General features: G+C 37.0%; 1 protein-coding gene and 1 long non-coding RNA gene across 2 annotated transcripts in view; both read left to right on the top strand.

Annotated features, from left to right (window-relative positions):
• The first annotated feature begins 3,714 nt into the window (after positions 1-3,714).
• On the top strand, positions 3,715-4,641 carry LOC107135391 (olfactory receptor 5B3-like). The gene has a single exon (XM_015477269.1). It carries the CDS (start codon positions 3,718-3,720, stop codon positions 4,639-4,641), a length of 924 nt encoding a protein of 307 aa, XP_015332755.1. The 5' UTR covers positions 3,715-3,717.
• Positions 4,642-9,839: 5,198 nt separating this feature from the next.
• LOC125612118 overlaps positions 9,840-22,563 on the top strand; it is a 40,428-nt gene continuing 27,704 nt past the window's right edge. Inside the window, exons 1-2 of the long non-coding RNA XR_007342439.1 lie at positions 9,840-9,997; positions 20,194-20,252. This is a non-coding gene — a long non-coding RNA (uncharacterized LOC125612118). The remainder of the gene's footprint in view (positions 9,998-20,193; positions 20,253-22,563) is intronic.

The following is a 22,563-nucleotide window of genomic DNA, read 5'->3' as shown; positions in this document are numbered from 1 at the left end:
TCTTGTAGACCTCTGCTGTTGACACATTCTATGAATTATATGATAGAAGTAATTTTATCATGTTTATTTTGCAAATGAGGAGATAAGAGATTTTTCCATGAAACAAAGTATTAAATTAAGTAAATTCAGAACATGATCCATATCAATGCTCTTTCCTGATTTCCATGCTAATATTCTTTTCTCTTTTTTTCCCATGCCTTAGACAACATGGAAACTGATGGCTACCTGAGAGAGATCCTCTAAGAGAAGGTATGAGGTACTCCAAGGCTGACTGTATGATCAGACTGACCTCCTGGGTGGACCGCTCTTTCACCTCCAGCAAGAAGGTAAGCCTGTGTGTTCTGTGTACTTTAGTCTGTGATTGATGCAGAAGTAGGAAAAGGTTTACTGAGATGATTTAAAAAGAGAAATAGGTGGCTTCAACTTTTTCTAAAAACCTGAGAAAAATCTTTTGTATGACTGTCATAAGGGGGCTAGGAATTCTCTCTAGACACGTGAACAAAAATAAGGCATGACATTCTGATGAGCTGGTGATTTTGCCTTTTTATTACATATTCATCTAACATCAGAGATAAAAACCAAAGAGCAAAGCCAAACCAAATAAAGAAAAAAATTCCATAATTGTGAAATGATCTTCTTAAACTACAAAAAGACCCTAATGAATTAAGAATCTCTGAATTGCATTTTAACCTTTCTCCAAAAATCTCAAATGTATTTTGCTCTATCTCTATGAGATTGTTGACAATGATGTGACCAAAGGCGACATTCTTTCGTTATGTTGAAGATAGACTTAAAACTCGATTTGTAAGTCTTTCTCATACTAGCTGTACTATTTTAGAGGATGAGATAACTTCTTAAATCCTCAACTTACTTAGTGATAAATAATAATACTACCTACCTTACACACACACACATATAGAAAGCCCTTGCAGTTGGGTATAAAACTTTTATTTACTAATCTCGATCATGCCTGTTAAACATTAGCCAATATAATGTGTTCGTGGGGTAGGCTCATAAACTGAACTTGTTAAACTTTAGCAGAAAGATGGTAGGAATAATAGTTTGGAATGGGGTATTCTTCCAAAGGGTTCAATTCCAATTAAAATACTTCTACAGGTGTGTGTGGGGGGACACATCCCTGTTGTCCCAGCCTCCTGGAGGTGGAGACAGGAGGATCACTGGAACTCAGGAGCCCAGGAGTTTGAGACCAGTCTGGACAACATGGCAAAACCCAGGCTCAAAACAAACAAACAAAAAAACAATTAAGGACATTTAAAATATTGTTACTGTGTAGTAACAGATTCACATAAAATATTTCAGAAAAAGGGAAAAGGCCACCAAAGCAAATATGTGAGATAAGACAAACCAAAACGTGGGAACTTCAAATCCTGGTCACTGTGATGTCGACACAGACTCAATTCTAAGGGAGATACCCACTTCTTAGCAGTAAAAATGAATAAATTCTTTGCTTCCTACTTTAAATAATAAACCTGTTTTCTAAATCTAAAAAAATTAAATTTCAGACAGTCTGATCTCAGTTTGTTAGTGTGTGTGTGTGTGTGTGTGTGTGTGTGTGTGTGGTAGATGTACACACTACCTTTATTTTATTTATTTACTTTTATGTGGTGCTGAAGATTGAACCCAGTGTCTCCCATATGCTAGGTAAGTGCTCGACCACTGAGCCACAGCCCCAGTCCATTGTGTTAGTTTTTGAATAATCCCATTGAGGAAGTATAACAAGCCATAAACGTGAATAAACAGAAATTAAACCCAAACAATAAAAAGAAAGAAAAAAATTGGAGTCTTTTATTCAAATTAAAATGTGGATATTAAGGAAAAAACTTTTATATAAAGAATGCCTCATGGAATTTCAGGGGCAGCAGTCCTGTACTTGAAGCAAGGAGATAAACACCAGAGAACTCCGAAATCCTTGGTGGACCTAGTTTGTGGGGAAAAAAAGGCAAATTTAGGAAAAGCCCTCAAGACTACAGATACCCAGGACTGAAACCCTACATGACTGCCTCTACCTTCAAACCAACAAAACTTAGTCCATCCAAATGTAACCGAAATCTCCATCCCTGTCCCTGATGCCAATTAATGCCTATTTAAAAGTGAGGACACAATTTTTTTGAGAAAAAGGTAAAAAAAGGTTTATTGCTTTGCTCACAAAGGAGAAACACTGGGGACTCCTGTCCCAAAGGATCTGACTCTCCCCATCAGGAGGGACAGGGTGGTTTTAAAAGAACTCCTCCAGGTGTGCTGTGGTAGGGGATCCCAGGGGGTCCTGGAGGGTCCCTTAGGATTCACTTGTTAATTTGGGAGACACTTCCCAGATCCTCAGCAGGCATTTCCTTCCTGTAGTGGGTATGTTCAAGGGCAATTTATTAAGGGAAGAAAAGATAACACTGTCCCCCTAATCTTGTTAGGGAGTGGGGAGAAGAGAGAATAAAACTTTTTTTTTTTTTTAAATAAGCCTTAGTGCAATGAGGACTATACTGAGAAGGTGCAAGGACCACTGTTACACTAAAAAATAACGTGATAACAGCACTCATCTGCCTTCGCTTACATGAGCAATTTTTTGTCTTCTGTGTATTATCTTATGTTAGCAGCTCTCATTACTGTCTTTATTTGGCAGGTGGACATAATGTACAAGGGCGTGGGGTTAGGATCAGGGACTCCTCTGGTCCATGGTAGGACTAACACGCACCTCTTCCAAGAACCAAAGCTCTCTGTTTCCCATATCTCAGATTTGCTCCTGCAGGTTGAACATGCTCCCGCCACCCCGGTTGGTTATCCCACCACATCTACTAGGCATGGAGAGGAGCTATGCTGATTTAAGAGTTAAACCTTCCTCCATGGAGTCAGAAGCTTATGGTTTCAGCAAGTGTCAGTGTGCTGGTGATACAAGCCTGAGATTGTGGGGGAAAGGTTAAATTGCAGTTCAGAGACTGTTAATTTAACTAGATCCCTTATGTAGTTTAAAGGATGATTTATTTCACTCTTCTGGTTTTTATGTTTGTTTATTTGTTTTGACCCTGATGACAAGGAAGTAGATAATCAACAAGAAGAATTCACCATCTAATCACTCACTCAGTATCCTGTGAAAACCCAAAATCTGAGTTTGAACCAAAGAAGACAAGGAAAAATGGTTATTGAGTGAATTTCTGTTTGATTGAAATTCAGTCTAGACTCAGCATGACCTTAAGGTTGGCCTGGGACCAGAGCAGAGATTTCCCATTAATACTTGAGTACATATAATAAATAAGTCAAACTCTTGTGCCTCGTAATTTATATAAAAGTAGCAATCAACCAAACTTATAATACTAAGAGGAAATAGTGAATTCACATCCAGGGTCCACAGCAGCTCCTGGCTGTTGGGCAACATGGAAGCGTCCACATTTCCTAAGCTCAGAATTGAGTTAGCAGATCCATTCATCAGGTAAGCCCATGCATTGTTACCAAATATTCTGAGCTCAATTTACAAATTACGAACTTTTTATATTGGGTAGATGATCCATTCAGAGTTGTCAAATTCAGCAGTATGTACCTCATGTACATTGAATGCATGGAATTTGGTTTCCAAGCTCATACTTTTTTTTTTTTGTTAAGAACTCAAGAACAACTTGAGTTTTTCTGATTTTGATTTAATTTTTCTGGTCTTTTGTTCCTTTTTTTCCTCATGTTTACAGAGCATCCAGTGATTCCCAGATAACATTGATGGAGAACAGGACAGAAGTAACAGAGTTCATCCTGCTGGGACTGACCAATGACCCAAGTCTTCAGCTTCCCCTCTTTGTGACCTTCCTCCTCATCTACACCATCACTCTGGTTGGGAACCTGGGGATGATCCTGTTGATTCTCCTGGACTCCCGTCTCCACACTCCCATGTACTTTTTCCTGGGTAACCTGTCTCTGGTGGACTTTTGTTACTCTTCAGCTGTCACTCCCACGGTCATGGCTGGGCTCCTTCTAGGAGACAAGGTCATCTCCTATGGTGCTTGTGCTGCTCAGATGTTCTTTTTTGTAGCCTTTGCTACTGTAGAAAATTACCTGCTGGCCTCAATGGCTTATGATCGCTATGCAGCAGTGTGCAAGCCCCTGCACTACACCACCACCATGACAATACGTGTGTGTGCGTGTCTGACCATAGGCTCGTATGTCTGTGGTTTTCTGAATTCCTCCATCCACATTGGGGATACTTTCAGTCTCACCTTCTGCAAGTCCAATGTGGTCCACCATTTTTTCTGTGATATTCCAGCAGTCATGGTTCTCTCTTGCTCTGATAGGCACGTTAGTGAGCTGGGTCTTGTTTATGTTGTGAGTTTTAATATCATTTTTGCTCTCCTAGTTATATGGATATCCTACATATTCATTTTTGTCACCATCTTAAAGATGCACTCAGGTACAGGACACAGGAAAGCTATATCCACCTGTGCCTCCCACTTCACTGCAGTCTCCATTTTCTATGGGACGATTATCTTCATGTACTTACAGCCCAGCTCCAGTCACTCCATGGACAGTGACAAGTTTGCATCTGTGTTCTACACTATGGTCATCCCCATGCTGAACCCTGTGGTCTACAGCCTCAGGAACAAGGAGGTCAAGAGTGCATTCATGAAAATTTTGTTAGAGGCAAAATAGATTTTAGGGTATTGATTTTAGTGATACAAGATGTGCAATACCTGAATTCATTCCTCTCAAATCTTATTCAGGAAATGAGTCATTTTTTTTAAGTTGAACACATTCAAGTTAAGTTCCTAAAATTATACCCTTACCTCTGTAAGTCTGTTATATAGAAAAAAAGAAACTGTGTGAAGCTCAGAAAAATGGCTAAGACATCTTGGGGTCTGCTTGTCATTACCCTTACAAAGAATCTTGTGAATAGGCAATACATTAGCCACTCCTCTGTCAACAGAATGCAGAAATTCGCTGTTTTATGAACTAGCTATCATCAGATACATATTTTCATCTGTTTTGCCTCAGTGAAAACTTCACAAGCATGTTCATGGTGATTTAATAGCACTTCATGTTTATTTTGATGATAGCACTCACTACTTAATGCTGATTTGGAGAGCTTCTGTCGCTACCCACAGAACCTCTAAGGGGTCACTTCCTCTCTCTGTAAAAACAGTAACAGTTCCTGGAACAGGGGTGGAGTGCCGCAGCCCGGCTGGCTGGGCAAAATAAGCGGAGGGGTGACGAATAACTTGTGTACGTTGATACAGCAGGAGTAGGAGCCGTTTATTGCAGGACAGGAGCAGTATTTATACATTCCACACAGCTTATCTAATTAGCATAAACTAGATACATCAGTCAACCAATCAGGAATCTCCACACTTAATGGCTTGTTTTTGTTACTTCTCAAACCGCTCCCTCTGGCATTTTACCAGGCACCATCCAGACTTGTTTACGAACTCTAACATTCCCCTGGCAAAATGCCAGGTGTTATTTTGACTTGTTTACAGACTCTAACAGTGGAGCTTGATATGCTTTGCTAAAATGAGTGAATTCGATCCAGGTGATTCAAGATGTGCCTTGTGTGTTAGAATTTAAAAAAAAATAATAATTCTTAGTACATGTATATCACATACTTTCTATAAAGTAATTATTAATTCTAAAACTTGGCATGTGTGCAAAGTCCAAACATCAAGACTAGGAGGGAAACAAACGCTAAAGACATCTGTTGTTCCAGGCATTGTGTCAATAGGGATCTATATATGTTTAATTTAATTTTACAGTGCTGTTATATAAGTACCTTGGGCATTGTGTAAACTGGGGTTTCACAGAGCATGAACCTGAGATTCAAAGAAGGGCAGTAGTGTTCTCAAGGCTATTTCCATCTAAGTGGCTAATCAGTGAAACTTGACTGTACACCCAGGTAAGTTACTACATAAGGACGCCCTTTATAGTGCACTCAGTGTGAATGGTCTCCTGGAGTCTTCCGTGAATCCGAGACATTTGCCTTCCAAATCTTCTCTCAATTTTTCACTCTATTTCTCTTTGTCTCACACTCTCTCACACTCAAAACCCTACATCAGCCTCTTAAAAATGTTTTTGTGTCTTATATTTTATTTATTACTATTATATTCTATTTATAGCATTTCATTACTTCATACTTTGATCTGTGGGAAGTTAATTAATTCAACCTATAACATCTGGAAGGATGGTGAAGCTCGTGTGTTTTACGCCATCATTTATGGGTTCTAATCTCATTCATGAGCTGGAAATGGTCCTGCAATAAACATGGAGTGCAGGTATTTCCTCAACAAACTGATTTAGTTCTTTGAGTATATGCCCATGTTATAGTTTCAATATTAGGTCTCCCGCAAAAGCTCATGTGTGAGACAATGCAAGAAAGATTAAGAGATGAAATGATTGCCTTATAAGAAGTTTAACCTAATTAGTGCATCAATCCCTTGCTAGGGATGAACTTGGTGGTAACTATAGGCAGGTAGGGTATGGCTGGAGGAGGGGTTGAGGGGACATGCCTTTGGAGTATGTAGTTTGTCTTTATTGAGCAGAGCTCTCTCTCTCTCTCTCTCTCTCTCTCTCTCTCTCTCTCTCTCTCTCTGCTTCCTGGTGCCCTGCTCCCAACTGCTTTCCTCCACCACAGTCTTCCCCTATGATGTAGTGCCTCACCTCGAGCCCCAGGGGGAATGGAGTTAGCCACCTATGGACTCATAACTCTGAAGCTGGGAGCCACAAAATAAACCTTTTCTCTTCTACAACTGTTCATCAGGTCTTTTGGTCACAGCAGGGAAAAGCTGATTAAAACAACCAACCCAGTAGGGGAATTGCTTGTTCACATAGTAGTTCTACTTTCAATTATTTAAGGAACTTCTATATTTCCTTCATCTGGCTGTACAAATTTACATCCCCAACACTGTACAAGTGTCTACTTTCTCTGCAGCACTATTTATTAATCTTCTGGTAATAGCAGTACTTAGTGGAGTGAGATGATCTCTCACTGTGATTTTGATGAGCATTTTTCCCTAATGATTAGCAATGCTAAGCATTTTTTTCTTATGCCTGTTTGCCATTTATGTCATTTTTTTGAGAGGTGCCTATTCAGGTCTGTTGCTTATTTCTTATTAGTTTTTGTTTTTGTTTTTTAGTTTGTGGTGGGTTTTTTGTTTGTTTGTTTGTTTTTGTTTTTGCTATTGAGTTGCTTGAATTTCTTGTATATTCTATTTAGTACACTCCACTTTATCAGTTGTGTGGTTTTTTAAAATATTTTCTCCCATCTCATAGGTGGTCACTTTGTGGGGTCAACAAGTGCCCATTAACAGATGAATAGATTATGTAAATGTGATACACAGTCATGTATCACTTAAGGACAAGGGAGATTTCTGAGACATATGTCATTAGGTGATTTGATCATTGTGTGACTATCCTGGAGTACATACAAAACCCCGGATGGTCTACATGAACTACTTGATGTGGCTTATAAGTGAAATTAGGAGACACAGTAAACAGATTTTGAGGCTCATGCTGTCATAACAGGGCATGCCATTTTACAGCTAGCAATTTATTTTAATAATTTCAAGGAAAACACTCTAAAGTGATGATTAAAATATGGTAAATATATAATCTAGTAACAGTAGTTTATTATCATTGTCAAGTATCATGTTCTGTACATAATTGTATGTGCTCTACTTTTATATGACTGCAGGAACAGTAGTTTTGTTTAGACCAGCATCACCAAGTAGTAATATTTTGCACTAAAATGTTATAAAAGCTATATCACCACACAATAAGCACTTTCCAGATCCATTATAACCTTACTGGGCCACCATCATCTGTTCAATCTGTCATCTACTGAAATGTTATTGTGTGGAGCATGACTGGATGTACACACTAGAATACTATTCAGCAATCAAAAAGACTGAGGTCCTGTCATTTTAAGCACCATGAGGGAAACTTGAGGACAAAATATTAAGTGAAAGATACCAGGTACCATATGATGGAATCTAATATATATATATATATATATATATATATATATATATATAAAATTCTTCTCTTTTAGGTATTTTGAAATACATACATGACTATGTATTTCATATGTATACACATGTTATAATGAACAACATGAAGACTATAGCTTGTAATAATGCATTTGGAATTATTGCTAAAAGAGTATATATAGTAGATGCACACAATACCTTTATTTTATTTGTTTATTGTTATGTGGTTTCCGGGATTGAACCCAGTGCCTCATGCATGCTAGGCAAGCGCTCTACCACTGAGCCACAACCCCGGCCCCCATCTATGAAATATTTTTTAAAATAATAAAAACAGATCTCAGAGCAGAGTAGAATTGTATTTACCAGAAACTGAAAGAGTAGAAGAAGAGTGATATAGGGAAATGTTGGTTAGTGAGCCCAAAGTGACAGTTGGATAGGGGGAACTATGTCACATAGAATGGTGATTTATAGTCATGTATTTCAAAATACCTAAAAGAGAAGACTGTGAATTTTCTCACTGCAAAGAAATGATTAATGTTTAAGATGATGAATATGCTAAACATCCTGATTTGGTAATTGCATAATGTAACATGTTAAAACAGAATCTATACCCCATAGGTATGTGCAGTTATTATGTGTTAATTAAAAGGCAGACATAAATGAAAGAAAAATATTTAATAATAAGTAACACAAAATGTGAAAAAGGAAACCATTGAGAAAACTTGGAAATAAAAGATATAATAACAATTTACAAAGTCCTTTAAGTGAATAGAATGAATATTAGATGAATCAAAATTAAATTCATAATTAGAATTTGAATATAGAGGTTAGAATTTTAAAATATTGAAAATGCAGCTTAGAGAGCACAAGAAAAGAAAATGGAAAGTAATTTTGAGGTAGAGCAAATTGAACAATTTCAACATATCATTTTATGAAATCCAGAAAGAGGAATAGAGATAACAGAGAAAATAAATTTTCAAATATCAAATGGCTGAAAATTGGCCAATAAGAGTCCAAAGAATCACACTAATTTTTGAGAAATTCATTTGATATCTTTTCCTGTTGGGTCACATTATTGTAAACACTATTTAAAAACAGTACAAATACAAAAATTTTAGATGCCAAAAAGAGAAATGTAATGAAATGTATATGTAAAATGGGGAGTAGTTGAGTAGAGGAAGGGGATGGGGAGAAGGAGGAAGGGAGAGGTAAAGGAAGTACTGTGGAATGAATGAAGCAAATTATGTGCATACATGAATAAGTCACAATGAAGCCTGCTATTATGTATCCTGTTACTTCACTACATAATTTATCAATTCTAATAGTGTTTTGATGGACCCTTCAAGTTTTTCTACATACATAGAATCATGACATCTTCAGGAATAATTTTACTTCCTCTGTTCGTAAATGCATGCCTTACATTTTTTCTCTTGCCTAATTTCTCTATGACTTCTAGAACTATGTTGAGTAAGAGTGGTGAATGTGGACATCCTTTGTCTTTTTCCAGATTTAGAGAAAAATACTTGCAGCTTTTCCCATTTAGTATGATGTGTTAAAGCCTTTATTATGTTCATGTATGTTCCTTCTATTCCCAACTATAGAATTTTTATCACAAATGATACTGGATTTTATCAAATGTTTTTTCTGCATCTAGTGAGATGATGACATGATGTTTTACTCTCACTCTGTTGACACGATGTGTCACATTTCTTATTTACATCTCTTGACCCACCATTGTATTCCTGGGATAAATCCCCTTTGTTCAGACTGAACAATTCTTTTGCCATTGGATTTGCTAGTATTTGAGAATTTTTTAATCATTGTTCATTAGGCATACTGTTCTATAGTTTTCTTTTTGGTTGTTGTGATGTTAACATCTGGTTTGGGCAACAGGATAAGGCTGGCTTCATTGAATGAAAGTTTCCTCTTTTTCAATATTTGGAATAGTTTGAGAATTGATGTTATTTCTTTTTGAAAAGTCTAATAGAAACTATCATCAAAGTCATCCAGTCCTGTGCTTTTCATTTTGGGTAAGCATTTTATTAAAGATTTAATCTCATGACTGATTCTTGAACTGTTTAGGTTTTCTATGTCTTTCCTAGTTATAGGTATCCATGAATTGATCCATTTCTACTAGAATTTCCAATTTATTGGCATAATATCAATAATCATGTTTTATATTTCTGTAATGTCAGTTGTAATGTTCTCTTTTTTATTTTGGATTTCATTCAGATGGAATACACTCAGATGACATTCATTCAATGTCAGTTGTAATGTTCTCTTTTCTACTGGGTTAACCTAATTAAAGTTTTGTCAACTTTGTTTAACTTTGAAAAATGCCTCTTTATTTCATTGATTTTTTTTGTTTGTGCCTTTGTTGTTGGTTTTGCTGTTGTTTGTCTTTATTTCCTTCCAGTAAGTTTGAGTTTGTTTGCTTGATTTTCTAGTTCCTCTAGATATAGCATTAGGTTTTCTAAGTATAATGTTGTATAAGTTACATTGTAATGTAGGTGCTTACTACCATACACTTATAAAAGTATTTTTGCTATATCCCATAAGTTTGTCTGTACTGTGTTTCCATTCCCATTTGTTTCAATTTTTGTGGCTTCATATAAGTCTTTTCTAGAGATGTTCTGTGTGCTGATGAGGAGAATATGTATTCTGCTATTGTTAGAAAAGAATATTCTATAAATTTCTGTTAAGTTCATTCAGTCTAGCGTATGGTATAGTTCAGGTTAACACTGGTGTTTCTTTGTTACTTTGTTGATCTTTTTTTGTCTGAATGATCATTCTGTTGATGAAAGTGTAGTGTTAAAGCCCCTTACTAGTATTGTATTATTGCTTATCTCTCCCTTTATATTTAATAATATTTGCTAAATGAAATTAGATACTCCAAAATTAGCTGAATATAAATCTACAATATTTATAACATTTTCTTGCAGTGACCCTTTGATCATTATTTAGTGACCTTGTCTGTTTATTGTTTATTACTTAAAGTCTATTTTATCTGATGTAAATAATAACCACTTCTCACTTTTGGTTTCCATTTTCATGGAACATCTTTTGTAATCTCTTCACAATCAATCTGTGTGCATCTTTATCGATAAAATGAGCTTCCTGTAGGCAGTATGTTGTTGAGGCACATTTTTTTATTAATTTATCAAGGTTGCATCTCTTTTTTTGCATTATCATTCTTATTATATATATATACAGCACAATTTTTCATATCTCTGGTTGTATACAAAGTATGTTGACACCAATTCATGTCTTCATACATGTACTTTGGATAATGATATCTATCACATTACACCATCTTTTAATTGGGGAATTCAGTTTGTTTACATTCAAAGTTGTTGTTGATATTAAAGACCTATTCCCATAATTTTGGTAATTTTATTCCGGTTATTTAGAATATCTTCTGTTGGTTTATTTTCCTATCTTCTTGTTTATATTTGAGGCTTTCTTTTTTTAAATTTTTACAGGAAAAATTAATTTGTCAAACAGATTGTTTAAGTCAGCTTTTTCACGGCTGTGACTAAAAGACCTGACAATTAGAGGAAGAAAAGTTTATTTGGGGTTCAGCATTTCAGAGGTGTTAGTCCATAGATGGCTGACTCCATTCTTTGGAGCTCAAGGGGAAGCAGAACACCATGGCAGAAGTGTGTGGCAAAGAAAAGCAACTGGTAACATCTCACCAGGAAGCAGAGAATGTTCCTCTCTCCAAGGACAAAATATCTATCCCTAAAGCATACCATCTCCCAAAGATCCTCTTCGCAAGCCATTCCTTTTTGCCTTTAATTAACACTCAGTTAATACCTATTAGGAGATTAATTCACTGATTAGGTTAAGGCTCTCATAACCCAATCATTTCACCTCTAAACTTTCTTGCATTGTCTCACACATGAGCTTTTGGGGGACACCTAACATTTATTTATTTTTTTATTTTTTATTGTTGGTTGTTCAAAACATTACATAGTTCTTGATATATCATATTTCACACTTTGATTCAAGTGGGTTATGAACTCCCATTTTTACCCCGTATACAAATTGCAGAATCACATCAGTTACACATCCATTGATTTACATATTGCCATACTAGTGTCTGTTGTATTCTGCTGCCTTTCCTATCCTCTATCTNTATTTGTTATTTTATTGTCTAATTTTTTGAGTTCTTTGTATACTCTGGATATTAAGGCTCTATCTGAAGTGTGAGGAGTAAAGATTTGTTCCCATGATGTAGGCTCCCTATCACATTGCACTTTCAGGGGCAGCCTGCAGGGACTCTGATGCTGCAGCATTTTGCCTGGCCTTCAAGGCTTTCCTTTGAAAGCTTGGTGGAAACCTCCATGACCCCCTAACTCCAGCATCCTTCAGTCTTGCAGAACCTGTACCACGCTGTCGCCACAGGCAAAAGTGCGACATCTGCTGTTGAGGGGAGAGATAACGAATGCTCATGCCCTAGTGCCCTTTCCAATGCTTTATTCACTCAAAATCACTCAAACAATTTCACTCTATAGGTTCCTAATCAAGGAAATGACAATCCTTAATGCTGGGCACTGCAATAGACATAATCAATTCTAAGTTAACTCTAAGCCCTGCAAACACACTCAATCATGACAGACCTTTTACAGACATTCCCTCTGCGTGCCAAGCTTAAGTGCCAGATCTAGAATCTCGAGTCTTAGATCTTAAGTCCAGCAGATGCACACTCACTCAGACCACAGCGGTCAGGTCAAGAACCAACAGAGGCTTCTCCTGGGGTGGAGTTGACGGCTGGCTGAGGAATGGTCATAAGGGTCACCAGGGTCAAGAGGCTGCTATAGAGTTTGAGAGTGGTGAGGACAAGGCAGAGGATCAGGCAGATGATGAGAAGAGTTGGGATGTCAGTCCAGGTCCTCGTCAGGCTCTCCAGCGTGTGTGCATCAGTGTTGGCTGGCTGAATGTCTGTTCATTTGCTCCATCATTTATACTAAATTTGTGGAGCTTTTGCTCTTCCTCTGGGTCCCTATCGGCTATTACCAGGTTTCTTAGTGACATCTAACATCTTAGAGTCAGGACATGTGCTTTGGTGATTTCTCTCCTGATATCAGGGTTCTGACTCTTATCAGGGTTATGACAAATGACCTGTGACTTTACCCTGACTCTTACCAGGTTTGTGGAAAGTGACTTGCTTTTATCAGGCAATGCCTGATGACATACTGGAGGGCTCTGTGGGTTTACCTGGTGAGACTGCAGGTTTATTTTAAAATGGAGTTGCTTAGGCTAAGGCCTAAAGCCATCCTTACACATGCCAAGTTCTGTCTCCATCTGGAGCAGTAGTCAAGCTCCAAGGATCATGGTTGCATCAGCCTCTGAGTGCCTGGGTGGCTGGGCAACTCCCTTCACCCCTCTGTGCAGGCAGGGTGTCCCACTGGTGTCTCTTCTCAAAGGAATTTTTACTTTTATGCCTTTGAGCCTGAGATGCTAATTCCTGAAGTACCCTCAAGGCATCTTTTCTACTGTCTCTTGGCAAAGTCTTTAGTGTTTCCTTAGTGGTTGTAAAGTCTTTAACAACCAACCACACATTCCTTCCTCCCAGGTTTACTCACAGTTTTCCAGCCAAACTGCAAGTTTTCTCAATCTTTGTGATCTGATTTCTGCTCCTGATTATGACAATAAACTTGAAGATGGTGGGAACACAAGGTTGAGAGAATAATTCTATAAAATGGTACTACAGTGCTGACCTCCAAGTGCTATCTTTGCCTAAAAGCAAATTGCCTACAGTTCCTGCCTGGTGTAAGTGGACAGGATATGCCACATTCCTCACCAAACTACCTGTTATCTGCAAGGAAATAACAGGCAGGAAATAACATTGATGAGAAACCCAAGTTGCTTTGAAGGGAGAAAATTTTGTGACACTTTCATAGATCAGATTCTGAAAGGTAAGGATAGTTTCTCTTAACAATAAAATCTCTAAGAATGTATGATTAAGAATGCAATTAGAACTAGTTAGCATGGGCCAAGATAACCCAGGGTTGCCATGGCAGTGAGGACTTGAAAGTCTGATGTCACCCTACTGCCAGTCCAAAGTCAAGAGGTGGATGTGTGTAGGACTCTCTGGAGTCCTACATAGTAGTGGGGTACCCTGTGATGTTTTGATACATGTGTATTTTTGTGTAATATTCAAATTATGGTAAACGTATCTGCCTTCTCAAACGTTTATCATTTCTTTATGGGAAAAACTCAAATCTGTCTTGTAACTGTTAAAAATATATACACATCACTTGGTCATAATCCAGACTAATCCTACTATGCAATTGAGCACCAGAAGTTATTTCTCCTAATTATTACATAGTACCCCTCTCTCTCTACTCTCCACAGCCTCTGATAAACACAATACTACCATCAATTTCTATGAGATTTGTTTTTAAATTCCACCTATGAGTGACATCATTGTAACTTCTTTCTGTGTGATTTGTTTCACTTAATATCATGATCTCCATTTCCAATGGTGTTATTACTAATCACAGGATGTCATTCTTTCCTATAGAAAAATAGAAGTTTATTGTGTATGTATCCATTTACTTTACCCAGTCATCAGTGGATGGACATTAAGTAATTTTCATTCCTTGGTTGTGGTGAGTTGTACTGCAATAAACAAAAGAGAGAAGAGGACTCTTTAACATTTGGATTGTATTTCATTTGTACACACACATGAAAGTGAGATTGTTGAATCATAGGACAGTTCTATTTTAAAATTTTTTGAGAAACTTCTGAAAAACCAGCCTCTACCTCAGAGCAAACCCTATCCAAGGAAGGGGGCATGACCCTTGTCCTTGGAAAGACCCACAGAGCACTCCTAGGCACATTCCCACCCTGCTGAGTTGCTTATCTACAAATAACAGGAGAGATCTGCTGTGCCAGGTGTCCCTGACTCAGTCAGGCTAGGTGGGGACCCATAGCAACCCCCTAGCAGCCACCAATCAGCATGAGACAGGAAAATACCTGGGATGCCAGATGACCCTCCCAGTAGTTTATGGTGGTTGATAACGTGTTGGGAAACCATGTAGTTCAGCACTACTCCCCTCATGGCCTAAACCAATCAGTTCAAATGAATCCCCCTCTTGTAGTAACCAATCACCCCTACCCAACTTGTTCCCGCCAGTGAATGTGCTAATTATGTTTTAGAGTTGTTATTTGATTTTCCCGCAGTGTGTGATGATTTGCTAAGAGATGCTATGATGTATGTGGGGTCCCTGCCTTCCCCAAAGAGTGTATAAAACTGCTGCAAACCCTGGGTTCGGGGCCTCTCAGCGTCATCAGTTGCTGTGTGTGTGTGTGTGTGGAGGACCGAGCTAGCTCACAATAAACACTTCTTTGTTGCTTACATGGATCTTAGTCTCTGGTGGTCTTTTGGGGGTTCCGAATTCGAGCATAACACTTCCATACTGTTTTCTATGATGGCAGTGTTAATTTATGTTTCACCAGTTGTGTGCAAGGGTTGCTTTCTCTCCACAGCCCCAGCAGTATTTGTTATCCTTAATGTTTTTTGAAAGTAACTATTTGAACCTGGCTGAGGTGATTTTTCACTGTGATTATAATTTTTCTTTGTGATTCAGTGATTTTCTCTAAGAATATTTTGATTGCTGGCTTTTTATTTTTGATGTGTCTATCATAGATTTTCCCACCATGAGGCTTACATTAAATATCTTTTGATACACAAAGTATTTTGAAATAATAGAAATTTAGCATTAGACATAAAAAGAAGAAAAAAATTAAAATTACTAATAAAAGCTTTTACTAATGAGGTTTGTAGCTCAGCGGTAGAGCACTTGCCTGACATGTGCAAGGTGCTGGGTTCAGTCCTCAGCACCACATAAAAATAGATAAATAAAATAAAGGTATTGTGTCCAACTAAAAATATATTTTAAAAAATAAATAAATTTAAATTTTTTTAAATAAAATAAAATAAAAGCTTCACATTTGTGCTCCATTACTCACATTTTGAATTTTTGACGCCCTGTTCTACCTCTTCCTATGTTGTCTTTCTATAAATATAATCATGGGGTTTTATTATTTTTAATTTTGTTCTTTAAACTTCATTCTTAAGATATGCATGTTTATATATGGTGTTTAAACTATTAGATCATTCTGAATCTTTCTAGTGAGTTTTTCTTTTGTAGAAATAAATTTCTTTTTACATGTTTTATTGATGCATTCTAATTACACATATTAGTGGGGATCATTATGATATGTTCCTAGTAAGTTTTAGACCATCTAATAATTTCTTCTTACTTGTTAACATCCCTTTCTTTTAGCTTGAAGAATTTCTTTAAGCAGTTTTTTGTGGAACAGATCTGATGGTTATAAATTATCAAAGCTCTTGTTTGTCTGGAAATGTCTTTATCACTCCACTTTTATGTTTTTTTTTTTTGGTGCATTATAGTTACACATAGTAATGGATTTCATTTGGATAAAATCATAATTGCATGGAGTATAATTTGTTCCACTTCAGTACCCAGTGCTTCCTCTTTCCCTCTCCTTGTCCCTCCCTCTCTTGACCTTCTTCTACTGGTCTTCCTTCTCTTTATTTATTGTTTTTCTAATCAGTGCTTTACTTTATTGTGGTATATTCATATATGTATGTAGCATAATTTGGCCAATTTTGTATCTCTCCATAGAGATACAAAGTATTTCCAGCTAGCAGGATTTTTCCTTCAGTGCATGAAAATCCCATGTTATTCTCTCCTGGTCTGTAAGTTCTCTCCTGAGAAGCTTGCTGTCAAACAAAATGGAACAAATTTATGTATTATATGTTCGTTTTTTTCTTGCTGCTTTGAGAACACTATCTTTAAACTTTGAGGGCTTAATTATATTATATTTGGAAGTAGACTTGGTTGGGATAAATCTATTGGTGATCATTGAACTTCTGGTGACAGGATATTTGTTTAATTCTCTAAGGTTTGTGAAACTTTTGTTATAATTTTTTTTCAATGAGCTATTTACCCCCTTTGGCCCTCTCCAGCCCTTCTTGAATACCAATAATCTGAATATTTGTTCTTTTAATGTTTTCCCATATTCCCATAAGTTTTCTTCATTCCTCTTTGTGCTTTTATTTCATTTTGTTTCGACTATGTATCTTCACAGTCTGTTTTCAAGACCACGAAACCTTTCTTCTGTTTGCTATATTCTGTTATTGTTACCTTCTATTGCAATATTCATTTTGCTTAGGGTACTTTTCAGCTCAGAGGTTTCCATTTGGATTTTCACTTTATCTCTCTGTTAAATTTCTCTTTTAGAACATTGAATCACTTCTCTATTTTCTTGAATCACTTCTGTCTTCAGTTTCCTTAAAACAGGACTTTTGAATTTTCCACCAGAGTCTGCAGTTCTTAGTTGCTATAAGTTTGGGTTTAGCAACTTATTTTGTGTTAAACGAGGTCATGGTTCTCCAAAAATTCTTGATGCTGAATGACATGCAAAGTTGTCTGAAAATTGAATGAGTAAATATATATATTTCAGTCTTGGGCCCCACCTCCCTTTTCTTCTCTCCAGAAAACAATTGCTCTCTCCATATGCAGTGGTACTGCATAGGTTTAAATAAGAAATGGAGTGGGCAGTCTCCTGACCACTATTGCAACATCATGGGTTTACACTAAAAGCCCATAGCCCATTGAGATCAGTGGAGCATAGAGTCAGTACCAAGAGGCAGAGTTAGGCTTGTGGACTAAGACTACTGCAACCAGCATGTTTGATGCTGACTGCAGCGAGAATTCAATAGACCAGTGCACAGCTTTTCACCTGTATTGGGTTCAGTCCAGGAGTTTTGTGGATATGATCTTAGTGATAGGGACCATTAGGACCTGCCCAGTGTTTTACCATCCAAACACCAAGTTTCAGGGCACAGTCCTGTGTTTCCTATGTTCACTTTCCAAAAGAAATGTGGTGGCATTCCTTTGGAGGCACAGGCTGAAAGTAAGGTGGATGATACCTGAGTTTCACAGCCACAGGGACCTATGTACTTTTAGATAATTGGAATGAAGAATTCTAGTGATATAATGTACAACATGAAGACTATAGTTTGTAATAATGTATTTGGAATTGTTGCTAAAAGAGTAGATTTTAGACAGTCTCTTCATACAAGAATAAAATAGTCACGTGGAATGATAGATAGGTTCATTTGCTTTACTACAACTAACTCTTTATTTTTTGTGTGTGTGTGTGTGTGTGTATACATCAGGCTATTGTAATTGCACTGACATCCAAGGCAGAAAGGACTTCATAAGAATAGAAAATGATGAAAACACTGGCAAAAATTCTTAACAAGGTACTAGCATACTGAATTCATCATCTCATTAAAGGATCATTCACCATGATCAAGTGACATTCATCCCAGAGATGCAAGATAATTAATCACCCTCAAATTAATAGATATTATATGTCATATGAACAGAATAGAGGATAAAAACTCCATGATCACCTCATCTCAATAAATGCAGCAAAAGCATTTGACAAAATTCAAATACTTTATGATCAAAATCTTAACAGAATTGTACCTCAACCTAATAAAACCCATATATAAAAAGCCATTAGGTAACATCATACTCACTGGTGAAAAGCTGAAAGTTTTTTCTTCTAAGATCAGATAAAGATTCCTTTCTTACCAATTCTATTCAACACAGAAGATAGTGCTGGAAGTTCTTACCAGGTAAATGAGATAAGAAAAAATAAATAAAAGGTATGAAAGTCATAAAGGAGGAAGTAAGCACCACTTCTTCTGACATGTATTCACACTTGCCTTCAGAGCAATGAGATGGTCCACACATGGGCTGATCACATTCTTGAATCAAAATAAGCCTTCAATTTAGGAGCTACAGACTCGTAATATTTTATTCAAAATGCGCATTGGCAGGTACAAGGAGACCATTTGCTAAGTGTCTATGAATAGAGAACCAATAGTCTTGGATGCAGGAGGATAACTCAGAAAAGAACTTACTTGCCGCCCCAATGTGGTAGCACCCATCTGTAATTCTAGCAGCTCGGGAGGCTGAGGCAGAAGGATCACCAGTTCAAAGCCAGCCTCAGAAACTTAGTGAGGCCCTAAGCAACTTAGCAAGAACCTGTCTCAAAATAAAAAAAAAAATAAAAAGGGCTGGGTTTGGGGCTTAGTGGTCAATAACCCCTGGATCCAGGCTTCAGTATTAAAAAATAAAGAAGCAGCTCACTTGCCAAAAATACATATGAAGAAAATTTTTGAATAGATTTATCAAGATTGGGGTGAATTTTAATCCTCATCTCCCTGACAGTTGGGTTATATTTGCCTGGTCATTGTATACTCAGAAAAGGAAAATGAGGATATTATTTATCAATCTCCTAAAATTTCAAGTAGTCTAATATTTAGTTATAACACCTAAAAGAGTAAAAAGGATGCAAACAAAGTTAAAAAGTCATGGTGATAGAAAATAACATAAAGTTTGGGATATTTTAAATGTTATTAGTCACAATAAATGTACATGGTTTCAACAAGTCCACTCCTGGTATAATCAAATGGCACCATGATAAAAAGTGGGAGAAAAAAAACCAGTAATAATCAGTAATGCAAATCCATGTGTGTGCTATTCCACAGAGGATACCATGTCCCTGCACATAGTTTAGTGGCTTCTTCCCTCCACACGTAGGTTGAGAAGTGGTGGACCTCAGAGGGAGGTTCTCCTGAGAGAGCCACAGCTGTACCAGGTTCACCTGGTTCCCTTTTGTCACGCCCTGAGATCCCACAGTGACCCCACATGACATTATTTTAAAGAGACGAGACTCTGAACACAGCCTATGGACATAATTTATTGAAATAAATGCTATTTTCTTATTATAGAGCAGTCTCTCCCCAAACTGAGTATTCATAGTTAATCTGCAACCACAGGCAGGGAAAGTGGCCTTAAGATTAAAACTGTATTGGTTCATGTGGAAAGGGTGGTTCCTAAGACCATACACCCCATCCTCATTTGCTATACAGAGACAATTCTGTGATGTACATGGGAGAGTAATTTTATTATTTCTAAATCACAAATAGGGAAACTGAACTCAGCACAAGGTATTTCACTCTTCTGAGTAAACAAATCCATGGTAGATACGAAATTTAAAGATGGGTTTCCTAGTACTGCCTTTATAATGCTATTTGTGAATTTGAATCCTTTTGACCAATACATGAGAGAGGAAGAGTTTCTTCAATATTATTTATTTATTCTTCCAGGGATGAGTTTCTGATTTCAGATGCACAAGCTTGCTTTTCCCTTCTTATCAACCTGCAAGGTAAGCTAAGCACTTATGTTCAATAAACATTTTTAGTGAAAAATGTAAATTGAAGCAAATAATGGAACAACTATTATGTGAGTTGTTTTAGTTCAAATATAGCTGAACACTGTATTTCAAACCTTGACATAAACTGAGAATTCAAATAAAATGAATATTTTACCCAACAAATAATACAATTGATATTTATAAAATGGCACACTACCATCCTTAACAGGAAGAGCAGAACCTAGGATAGATGATGTTCTTCTTGAGCAGGTGGTAAATTCATTCTGCTTAAATATATTTTCCTTATCATTGAAGGGATAACTCATCAGTACACTGAAGTAGCATATTCTTAAACACCAGAAAATTCATCATGAAACTACCAGATCCATACTCCTTTTCATTTTAAGTGAAATCTCACCCTATCATTGCTTGTGCACTCAGTAAATCTGGCAGACAGAGACTTAAGGCACACCAAAGCAATCAGCCAGACATGGATTTATATCTTGAATAGCTTGTACTAGGTTTGGAATTTTAGAGAAGCATATAACTTCTTAAATCTTCTGTTTTCCTTAACCGTAAATGAAGTTACATTCATATATTTGTGAGAGTATTCTTCATAAACACTACCTCCTCTCTCACTGCTATCCAACTGTATCTATTATTTATCACTTATATGCCTATTATCATCTATATGGGACAAATTTCAAATAAGCATTTAAGTCTAAACTGTTACTAAACTTGGTAGATCTGCTTTGGAAGATGAATTCATTTTAGGTATGTGAACAGGGAAAGGTTTAGACTTCTTTCTGAATCTCCTTTGCAGATATGCAAAGAAATTGGTTCTGTGATCTGTAACAATGTCTCAGCTTCAAAATCTTTAACATGGCTGGACATGGTGATGCATACCTGTAATTCCAGTGACTCGGAAAGCTGAGACAGGAGGATCATAAATTCAAAGCCAGCCTCAGGAATAGTGAGACACTAAGTGACTCAATGAGACCCTGTCTCTAAATAAAATACAAAATAGGGCTGGGATATGGCTTAGTGGTTGAGTGTCCCTGAGTTCAATCCCAAGTGTACCCCTCACCCCCAAATCTTTAATGCTGAGATAATTTACCTACCACATGTTGATTTCATTAGACTGTTGTAGCCTGAATAATGACCATTGAAATATTTACATTACAACTGTTGAAACATATAAGTATGTTGCCCTACATGGTAAAAGAGATTGTTTACATGTGATTAAGTTAAATATTTTGAGATGGTAAGCTTTTCTAGATTATAGAGTGGGGCCTAAAGGGAACACATTAATAATCACAGGAAATGTGTATGTACACACACACACACACACACATATGCATATGATACAATCTTAGCTTACATTTTTGTGTGTATTACAAGTGTAATTGTGTCATTGGCAAACAATTTAAATCTCAAAATGTAAAATGATGGGTTTTGGAGCCAGTAAGCAGGCAGTAAATAGTGGTTACAAAAGAATGGATATCCTTCTCGAAGTTCCAAATAAAGAGATTTAAATATCATGCCTGCGCAAGAACTAATGTGAGAGTGTTGACTCCCCAACAGTGAGCCTGTAACCCCCAACATCTGTGATCCAGCTTAGACTGACAGCAATGTGGATGAGGATGAATCCAAGGGGGACTCTTTTAACATAAGCCAAAATGTGGGTCTCCAGGAAGATACTAAATAAGAGAGGTTTTGAGGATCCCTTGAAGAACCAATGTCTCCCAGAGATAAAGGACAGAGCTGATATGTGATGCAAATACACTTTTCTCAGAGCCCTGGATTTTCCACGATACTATATTTTTCCTTCAGAATTAATTGGTTTTTTTGTAGCTCGAGATTGAACCCAGGGATGCTTAACCACTGAGTCACATCCCCAGCCCTTTTTATATTTTATTTTGAGACAAGATCTTGCTGAGTTGCTTAGGTCCTCACTAAGTTGCTGAGGCTGGCTTTGAACTGGCAATCCTCCTGCCTCAGTTTCCCAAGCTGCTGGGAGTACAGGCATGCATCACCACACCAAGCTTCAGAAAGAATTTTGCTGGCTGTGCATGTCTCTAATGCTGCATTTACCCTACTGCATTCACCATGAATTAATTTGAGAATCTCTCTTCCATGCAATAATTAGGCTTCTTACAACAGAAACAATGATTAAGTGTAAACTTAATAAAATTAAAATAAATTCACTTTAAAACTGATGAGATAGATATATTCAACATATCAAAATTACAAAATGTATCAAAACATCATGTTATCCCATCAATATGTAATAATTCTACATATTTATATATCACTTAAACAT

The sequence above is a fragment of the Marmota marmota genome, unplaced genomic scaffold, assembly GCF_001458135.2.
Source record: "Marmota marmota marmota unplaced genomic scaffold, marMar, whole genome shotgun sequence".
Lineage (NCBI taxonomy): Eukaryota > Metazoa > Chordata > Mammalia > Rodentia > Sciuridae > Marmota > Marmota marmota.
Note: the sequence above shows the minus strand (reverse complement) of the source record. Positions and strands in the feature narration are given on the sequence as shown.